At 40.3% G+C, this 10,853-nt stretch overlaps 1 protein-coding gene across 1 annotated transcript; it reads left to right on the top strand.

The window, feature by feature from the left end:
- The first annotated feature begins 4,270 nt into the window (after positions 1–4,270).
- Positions 4,271–5,321, top strand: LOC132607781 (uncharacterized). Its single transcript, XM_060321859.1, has 3 exons — positions 4,271–4,359; positions 4,504–4,733; positions 5,257–5,321. The coding sequence occupies exons 1-3, from the start codon at positions 4,271–4,273 to the stop codon at positions 5,319–5,321; spliced, it is 384 nt and encodes a 127-aa protein (XP_060177842.1).
- Positions 5,322–10,853: the final 5,532 nt, after the last annotated feature.

The raw sequence follows: 10,853 nt of genomic DNA on the forward strand, positions 1-10,853 counted from the left end.
TGATGCACTTAGCCGCAGATCTATGGGAAGTTTGTGTGATGTGAAACCAGAGAAAAGAGAAATGGCTCGTGAGCTCCAACAATTAGCTAGCCTAGGAGTTCGAGTAGTGGACTCAGGTAGCGGGGGAACTACTATTTAGGATTCGGTAGTCTCATTGCTAGTAGCCGAAGTGAAGGAGCGATAATACGAAGATTCCATTCTAAGGCATTACAGAGATACACTCCCTCGGAAGGAGGAGTCATCATTTGATATTTCAGGAGACGGAGTTCTCCGATGTCGAGGCAGATTATGTGTTCCCAATGTGGCAGGTCTACGCCACCAGATATTGAGAGAAGCTCATTGTTCCCGTTATTCTGTTCACCCTGGAGCGACGAAAATGTATCGTGACCTTAAGTATATATATTAGTGGAATGGAATGAAGAAAGATATAGCGGAATTCGTAGCTCAATGTCCCAATTGTCAACAAGTGAAAATCGAGCACCAGAAGCCGGGTGGATTGTTGCAAGCTATAGAAATCCCAACTTAGAAGTGGGAAGTGATTAACATGGATTTCATTACAGGTTTACCCCGTTCTCGATGTATGTATGATTCTATATGGGTAATTTTAGATAGGCTCACAAAGTCAGCTCATTTCTTACCGGTCAGGACGACCTATGTGGCAGAAGATTATGCAAAGCTTTATGTTAAGGAGATAGTGAGACTCCATGGTGTTCCAGTATCTATTATCTCTGATAGAGGGACTCAGTTTACAGCCAATTTTTGGAAGTCTTTCCAAAAGGGTTTAGGAACCCAAGTGAGCCTTAGCACGGCATTTCACCCGCAGACCGATGGGCAAGCTGAACGCACTATTCAAACTCTTGAAGATATTTTGGAGGAAATTGGGATGATCATTTGCCACTCATTGAGTTTACTTACAATAATAGTTATCATTCTAGCATTCAAATGGCACCGTATGAAGCTCTATATGGGCAAAGGTGTAGATCCCCAATTGGGTGGTTTGAAACAGGAGAGACTAGATTGATAGGGCCAGACTTGGTCTAGCATCAAGCTCATACAAGATCGGTTGTTAGCAGCCCAAAGTCATCAAAAGTCCTATGCAGATAATCGTCGAAGAGACTTAGAGTTCCAAGTAAAAGAATTGGGTGTTTTTGAAAGTGTCGCCAATGAAGGGCGTGATGAGATTTAGCAAAAAGGGGAAAGCTTAGTCCCCGGTACATTGGGCCTTATGAGATTGTGCGCAAAGTAGGCAAAGTGGCCTATGAATTAGATCTACCCCCGGACTTGGAGTCAATTCACCCAGTTTTCCATGCCTCGATGCTTCGAAAATGTGTTGGAGATCCCACTAGGATAGTGCCAATAAATGATGTGCAAGTGACCGAAAAGTTGACTTATAAAGAGGTACCCATTGCCATACAAGATAGGCAAGTACGGAGGCTTAGAAACAAAGAAGTGGCCTCAGTTAAGGTTTTATGGGGAAGCAGTAAACGAGAGGAAATTACATGGGAAGCAGAAGAAAGTATGCGATCCAGATACCCGTATTTATTTCAGCCCTTGGAAGAGATCTAAGATGAGATATCAAGATCATAAGGTATGTATGTTTTCCTTTCGTGCCTTTTGGTCGTGTGTGGCAAAATTTTATTGCTGTTATGTTGTGGCCCTATGAGGCATTGTTATTATGGGCTGTTGTGACAGGATGGTAGGGCCATATTATAGGGGAAACTCTGGCGAAATTTTTATAGAATCCCGAAGACTTTAACATTCGAGGACGAATGTTTTTAAGGGGGGAGAATGTTACACCTCGGAAAATCCTCCGGTGTTGCACAATTGAATGGACTAGCAAGGAGTATGAGTGTTTGATATTTCCACGAGTAAGAAATAACATTTGATGGCCTTAAGTAAGATTCCAAAGGCAATTGCAATAAGAGATAGGTTATGCTCCATAATGACTAATTATAGGTTCTGAAAATGTGGAAAGTTGCAGATTTGCATTTTGGCCAGTTGAACGTAAAATGAAATACAGACCGTAAAGTGCTATATGGCCCGTAAATAGCCATGTCGTATTTTAACTTCCAAAACTTCAACTTTCTGTCAAGTGCTTGAATGGTTAAAGACGACTTGAAATACTGACCATAAACTGAGTCGTAAACCACCATGTCTCAGCCTGACTTTCTGGTTCTGTTATGCTTAAATACGCCCACATAATACGGACCGTAAACTGGAATATAGCCCGTAAACTGAGTTTACGATCACTGTAGCACTTTCGACGACTGTTCATTTCAGATCAGATTTTGGGTTGTTAAAAAGGGGACCAAGTTTATTATTTCATTTCCACATATCACCCCTTCTCTCTAAAACATCTCTCTACATTTACTCCACATGAATTCAAGGATTACTAGTGATCAACAACATAAACCAAGTGAATCAAGTGTAAGAAAACCCATTAAAGATCATCCAAGTCAAGAAATCCCAATGGAGATGAACTAGGGTTTTTGCTCAAGTGGAGTATTATCAACCAAGGTTTGTTCCTACGACATCTAAGGTAAGATTTATGATATTTCTATATTTTTTAAGGTATTTGAGAGTTGAAATACTTGGATTATAGAAGGGTATAGAAAGATGGGTCATGAATGTGGAATAGTGCCATTTTAAGAAATAGTTTGAACAGAGTTATGAGTCTTTATGTATTGTGATATAAATGTGTTATAAATGATGTTGAGAACATGAGATGAGCAATGTACGTGAATGGACATAGTCGTGTGTTATAGACATGGATATGGGTGATTGAAGGTAAATTAACAAATGTGGATAATGTGGATAAATAATGACTATTGTTATGGTATTGTGAATGTATTGTCGACGTTTAGGAGTTGATATACGTTATGGAGGAATGTCGTATAAATAAAGGAGATGCTGTCCAATTTCTCTAGTTTTAGTCATGCATGCTAGCTATCGATTCTAATGATAGTATGACTTTACTGAATGTAGAAACGCTAGCATTGGAGGAGAACGTGCAATTGTAGAGTAACTGAACGGAAATGTATGTAAGGCTAACCCTTCTTTCATAAGGCATATTTCTTTGGCCAACGTCTAAATCTTCTATGAGACTATGATATCCTTCAAATGATTTGATCTTCCGAGCTAGTAGACTCACGATTCTTGATACGCTATGATTGTACTAAACTAATCGTATGTCGAGTAGGCCTATAAAGATAGATGTGATGAAGGATGATAATAGTAAAGATGCTTGCGAGCTTATATGTATGTGTGCCTATGTATGGCTACTATGAAAGCCCCGAGCTTGTATGGCCGGGTAGAATATATGTAGATGTAAATGTATGTTTAATTATGTGGCTCACCTAGATGTAAGTGAAGTGTAAGCCAAGGGGTGCCCGGGTGGGCTAGCACCGGGCGCTCGTCGCGGCCCTCTAGACGGGTCGTGACACATTCCTTGTGTCGGTGGTCTGATTCGATTGAATTGGGGAAGGCTCATAGCTCCAAGTATTCTATTCATCCAGGGGCGACAACGATATACCGTGATTTGAGACAGCACTACTAGTGGGGTCGGATGAAGAGAGACATTGCAGATTTTGTTGCTAAGAGTGGGAATTGTCAGCAAGTCAAGTATGAACACCAGCGACCTGGTGATGTACTTTAGAGGATGCCCATTCCCCAGTGTAAGTAGGAGAGGATTTCCATGGATTTCGTTATAGGTCTTACGAAGACCCTGGGCAAGTTTGACTCACTTTGGGTTATTGTTGATTAGTTGACTAAGTTTGCTCATTTTATCCCCGTTCAGGTTACTTATAATACAGAGAAGTTAGCCAGGATTTACATTCGTGAGATTATGCAATTGCATGGGGTTTCTATTTCCATCGTCTCAGATTGAGGTCCCCAGTTTATTTCCAACTTCTGGAGGTCATTACAAGCAGAGTTGGATACTCAGTTGGACCAGAGTACGACTTTTCATCCCCAGACTGATGGTCAGTCGACTATCCAGGTGGTCAAGGATATGTTGAGAGCATGTGTCATTGACTTTGGTGGTCATTGGGACCAGTTGCTATCCTTGGCACAGTTAGCGTACAACAATAGCTACCATTCGAGTATTGATATGGCGCCGTTCGAGTCTTTATATGGTAGGTGGTGTCATTCTCATATTGGGTGGTTTGATGCTTTTGAGGTTCGTCGGTGGGCTACAGATTTGCTTAGACAGTCTTTGAACAAGGTGAATCTTATTCAGGAAAAGCTTCTGGCTGCTCAGAGTCGGTAAAAGATGTATGCGGACCGAAAGGTTCGGGATTTAGAGTTTATGGTGGGCGAGCAGGTTCTTATGAAGATTTCACCCATGAAGGGTGCTGTGAGGTTTAGGAAGAGGAGCTAGTTAAGCTCGAGGTACATTGGTCCATTTGAGATTCTCCGTCGTATAGGTGATGTTACGTATGAGTTAGCCTTGCTACCAGGCCTGTCAGGTGTTCATCCGATTTTCCATGTTTCTATGCTGAATAGGTATCATTTAGACGGGACTCATATTGTCAGTTGGGATTCTGTGTTGCTGGATGAGAATCTGTCCTATGAGGAGGAGTCTATTGGGATCTTGGATAGGCAGGTTAGAAAGTTGAGGTCTAATGAGATTGCTTCTGTTAAGGTTCAACAGAAGCATCGTCATATTGAGGAGGCCACATGGGAGATCGAGTCAGATGTACATGCCAGATATCCTCAGTTATTTGCTAACTCAGGTACTTTTCCCCATTTCTTCCTTATCACTTAAGGACGAGTGATTGTTTAATTGGTATCTTATGCAATGACCCGTTTGGTCATTATATCATTTTGACCTTTTTACCCCTGTTGAACCTTTCTCTAGCCCTATAGAATGAATTGGACCCGTAGGGATGGGTGTTGCGGTTCTCGAGATGATCGAGCGAGGTTTGTGATGACTTGTGTGAATTAGAGCTCTAAAATGAAAAACATTTGCCCAATCGTTGACGTCTGGGTAAACGGACCTTTTTGGGAATCCGTCAATTTCGAGATGTCTGAATGGTTGATTGTGACTTATGAGGATGTTCGGTTCGACTCCCAAGGCATTTAGGAGCGTTTTGGGTCATTGGTTGGAAAGGTGGTATTTGGGCATTAGGTGTTGACCCGATCGAATAAACCTCTGTTGGGAATTCCGAGACCACAAGTGAGTCCTTAGCATGTTTTTATGTCTGAATGCATGTCTGGTTTGTGCCTGTGAGGTCTCGGGTGATTGTCGGATTTCAGGAGTGGGTGAAAAACCAGAAATTTGGTGTTTGGTGTTCGTTGTAGCAGCACCAGATCCGCTATAGCGAGAAGTTGCTATTTGATTTGGGCGCCACAGTGGAAAGGAATCTGGTGTCGCGGATGCGTTGTAGTGGTAGTGGAGCCGCTAGCACTAGCCCGCTATAGCGGACTCGTTACCGCTGCAGCAAGGTGACGGGGTTCCAGAATCATTAAATGCTAGGATAAAACCCTTAACTCTCTATCACTTTATTCATTACTTTCTAAACATTCTTAAGGCAAATTGGAGAGTTCATGGCTGATTCTTCCTTGTGGTAAGTCTCCTAACCTAGCATTCATTATTTGAATCATCCTAAGCTTGAATCCATGCTAGAAATCCATTAGAATCTAAGAGGAAAAAAAGGGTTTTGGATGATAACTTCTTAGAGTGAGTTCTAATCTTTCTAAATGGATGTTGTTGGTGGGTTTGAATAATCTAATCACAAAATCTGATGATTTCACAGCTACTAGGCTTGAATCATCCATTTGTGTTGATTAATTTGAAGATTGAAAAATTAGGGTTCATACCCAAATTGGGGGTTTCCACTTGAATCTCAAAATCGACCCATTCTTGAGTTATTTTTTCAATTTATTAGTAGGATCGAACTCCTAGAATGTTGAATTGTATATTTCACTTTTGAAATGACTGTTTTACCCTATAAGGTCGGTTACCCCCTTTCTCCTTAGTTGAATTTGATTCGAAAGATAAGTATAGAAATATGGGTGTTGTTGTTCATTATTTCTAATATAGAATTCGAATATGATTAGACTTTGAGTATTTGGAGGTGCTACGAAAGGGAAAAGCTAAGGTGTGATTTTTCGTGGCTCCTGCTCGGCTACCAGGTAGGTTACGTGTTACACCTCAAAAAAATTTGCGCCGTTTGATTTGTAAGTAAATTAACGTAAGACCGGAGTAGTTATAGAACCCCTATAAGGTTAAGGAAGACTTCTAACAGTTGCTAAGCAAATGTCTAAAGGTTCCGGGATCAAGTGAATCGAAGAAATTAAGTTTGGGAAAATTATGTGAAAAACTAAGCAGAATTTTTAACAGGAAATTTTTGTCCAAATTGAGAAAAGTATATCTCCTAGAATATGAGGAGTTATGGAATGTATAAGCAATGTAAATTCAAGTTCAGCGAGTTTTCTTTCCAATGCAACTGACAGATCGCAATTCTGAGAAGTATGGGATAAAGTAAGGCCCGTACAAAAATGTACGTCCAGTACATTTTGGACGTACTTTACCCGAATAATCCAGAAAGTTCGAAATTTTGACTTTCCAAGTACGGGATGGAAAGTATTGGACGTACTTTGAAGTACGGCTCGTACTTTGCCCGAATTTTCTAGAAAATTTAAAGTCGGTGGACACTTCCTTTAAATTGATTTCCCACGACTTGGGGTCATTTTATTTCATCAAAACAGATCCCTAATGTCTCTCTAAGCTCTCTCTAACACCCTTAAACACCCCAAATCATTTCAAGAGAAGATCGAACTCCAAAATCCTCAACTAGTTCATAGAAAGTGTTGTTTCTTGCTTTTAGATGAAATTATGGTCCGTACAATTTATACGGGCCGTATGTTTGGTCCAGTGAGTGATGGCATTCTGGGCTAATTATACGGCCAGACATACAGCCAATATAAATTATACGGCCAGTATGTTGGGCCGTATAATTCCCAATTCATCCAAACTCCGTCTCGTCGACTCGTTTAATCTCCAATCCTTATGTAATCTTTTTGACACTTGTTTAACACCTCAATACCAATCTAAGGGATGTTATGACTCGTCTCTAAAGCGTCTTTACGCCATCGCTAAATTGTTGCTTATAATTCTTACCCGACACATAACATATCCTTTACTTTCCTTAACAACCTTCTTCCCTTACGTCAAATGTCTTTGAATCTCGATTAGGGTCATCAAATGCTACTTTTTACTTATCAAATCATCATATATGGAGGGCTCTTCGCTAGCCTATTCACTGTACGTTAACGGGGAACTTTCCAAGGTGTAACAGTCAACACCTTAAGGGGGGAAGACGAGACGACAAGTATTGGATAAGAAGTAGGCCTTGTTAGAAGATGGAAAGATGATAATAAAGGAATTGGAAACTACCTTAAAGGGATATTACACTAGCAGGACGATAAAGTGTAAGGACGATTTGATCATAAACATAACCAGTCAGTCATATGCATGACTAAATAAAGATTGGGGATAACATTTCAAGGAAGGAATACTAAAAATTTCAAGATAAGGGTGTAACAGGAAGTTCAGTAATGAAAAAAACAGAGAAGAATTAAGTATGATGGTACTCGAAGTAAATAATGGACTAAGATGAAAAGTTAAGTGAAATAGCCATCACAAGCTAATCGAGTGGATACGAAGTTCCAACATCGCATACCGGTTGGGAAAGCATTGTACAAGGAAAGCCTTAAAGGTAAAAGCATTCGAGTCGGAATCTAGTAACGTCTTTGTTGAGGGAAGGATGCAGAGTTAACGATAGAAGAAGGCTGAAATGAGTGAACTAGTCAAAAGAACGAGAGTACTTGACGGTAACAGCCTACGATGAAAAAGAATAAGTGTTTATGATTATATGGGAGCGGAAGTTTATAAATGATACAAGAATTCCGAGCATAGAATATTCAGGAAGTAAGAGAATTAAAGTCGCGTTGTAAGTAAATGGAATGAGATTGAACTAAATCAGGAACTAAAGGCTAGTAGCGGTAGTGAAAAGGATAATGAGGAGTAAGTTCATGTAAAACAGCTTCATTGCATTAAAATTAATAAGAATGGGTCTAGCACTGAAATGGATACGTTATTCTGGAAGGTAGCAGAAGGGTATAGAATTTCATAGATGATATAAGTGTATGAAAAGCTTGCCAAGGTCACTATAGAGCTTCAACTGGTGAAGCGTAGTGTGGCCGAGGATTTATATGGTATACGTTGGGAAACCTGAGTATAGAAATGGTATCATAGTTATGGTATATCTCTAAAAACCAAAGCTCGAAGAGGGGATTCAGGAAAAGAGTATCTCAATAAGATAGATTCCTAAGCTATCAAAATCGACTATGTGTTAAATGTAGCAACGGTAGAGGATCTATTCTGTTACACCCCGCAGTTTGTATGTTAAGACTTGTCATATATTAGTCATCCTAGTCTTGGACGGGGATTACTTTGAGGCCAAAAAACACTAAGCATGGTCATGTATGTAGGTGAAGGCTTAAGTGTATGCTTAATGAGAATCAGAAGGATTAGAGGTTAAAAAGATCTGATGGGAACAAGTTTACCTAAAAGGGAATTTTGACCCCTAATTTGACGGACCGCAGAATGTTTGACGGCTCATCAAATGGTTAAGCTCCACCGTAAAGCGGTTACCGAAAAGTCTTGTTAGTTGGGATGTTTGATGGACCGCAGAATAATTGACGGCCCATCAAATATGGAGCCTCCACCATGAAAGGTCACAGAGAGGTCTGACTTGTTGGGTTGTTTTATGGTCCATTTGACGGACCGCAAAATGTTTGACGGTCCATCAAAGTTACAGTCAAAGTAAGTCGGTGGGATTTTAAGTGGATCTATATATTTCATTTCTCCTCATTTGGGTTCATTATTTCCATATATCAGACCCTAAAGTTCTCCAAAACCGTCTCCTCAAGTCTATGTGCTAATCTATGCCAAATCCAAGAAGATCAAGAGATTCAAGTGCTAGAAATCCCACTAGGGTTTGCTAAAATCAAGAATTATTTTGGTGTTCAAGTTGGGGATTTCACCCTAATGGAATAATTTGATCCAATTCTTGTCCTTAAGTGATAAAAGGTTAGTTTTCATGTCTATCTTTGTATTATTGAGGATAATTGGTTGTAAACAACTTGATTGAGGAAAGGAAGAGGAAGAGGAGGTTCAAATATGGGTTTGATGATATTTTGAATAGTAAATTAACTTGAGTTGTAATTGTTGGAATTGTCACACCCTAACCTTATTAGGGTGTGATGGGCACTCGACCCCACATACAGAGCCGAGCGAACCCGCAGACCCTGATTACACACCTAATGTTTTTTTTTTTTTGAATTCTTAAAGTCAATTACAAATAAAATACATGTTGAGCTTTCAAAATTTTCTGCTTACTATTTCCAGAATTTAACAAATCTGTAATTATATGAAATTTACTACATAACACAAAATGACATATCGGCTGATGGAGCCGCTTACAGACTGACTATCATTACCCACGACGCTGTCTGCAAAGTCTCTAATACTGATCAGGCATCACAGCATACATACTCTGATTCGGCAGCACTCCTGGAGGAAATGGAGCCCGCCAATCCACTGGATCATCTTCAGCTAATCTCGTCTATCCACTTGTGGGTACCTGCGCGGCATGAAACGCAGCCCCCGAAGAAGAGGGGGTCAGTACGGAATATGTACTGATTATGTAAGGCATGAGTACAGAAAATGAAACCATGACTGAGACAGATAGAACAACATACAAATAGCCTATCCAGAATACCAAACACTTCTTATTATTTTTTTTCTTTTCCAGACACGAATCATACTTACTCATCTCGTATGCCAGACGGATTATAGAACGTACAAATTACTCAAATGATGTCATACAGCAAACGGGATACAGAATATACGGAAGGTCAGAATGCTTACTCTTCAACACAAGTCATGCATATCGGAATCGGATATCATATCACATACGCGGTAACCCCGGGGACATATACCACACCGGGACAAATACCATATCATACATACGGTAACCTCGGGGACAAATATCACGCCGAGGGACCGGTCACATCTTATCATATACATGATAACCTTGGGGACAGATAACACGCCGAGGAACCGATGAACAATGCCAAGGGATGCGCACGATAACGTAGGAACGTGGTCGCCACTCTTACCTTTGGCGCCACAACACATCATATTTCAGAAAATTTGCGCCGATCTCTGTCACACATCATAACATAACCACGGCACCCGGAGCGGACAGATAACACGGCACCCCGAGCCCGGACACATCATACTTCATAATATATCCTCGGTAACCGGGGACGGACATATAACACAGTACCCCGGAACCGGACACATCATACTTCGGAATTCATATATGGAACCCGGCCCTTAACAGAGGACTCGGCGAACCATCCGCACGATATATATACCAGCCCGGGATCCGGTGAAAGGGATCATAGCACATGCACGAGCAGAGTAGTGAGCAACTAAATGCACATAAATCGAGACTCTATAGAATGATCGAACGTGCCATCAGAATAATCATAGCAGGTTACCCATATCAGAAGGCTTATATTAAAATACTTATGTCGGGGTACTCATATCAGAATACTTATGTCAGAATGCTTAGGTCAGAATACTTATATCAAAATACTTATATCAGAGTAGTTATAACAGAATACGTATGTCAGGATTCTCATATCCAAAATACTTATATCCGAATACTTCTATCAAATTGTTTACGTCAAATTTCTTGTGTCGGAGTACTTACGTCAAAATACTTTTGTCAAAATATCCATATCGAAAATACTTGTATCCAAATGCCTATATAGGA

Source organism: Lycium barbarum, chromosome 8 (genome assembly GCF_019175385.1).
Source record: "Lycium barbarum isolate Lr01 chromosome 8, ASM1917538v2, whole genome shotgun sequence".
NCBI lineage: Eukaryota > Viridiplantae > Streptophyta > Magnoliopsida > Solanales > Solanaceae > Lycium > Lycium barbarum.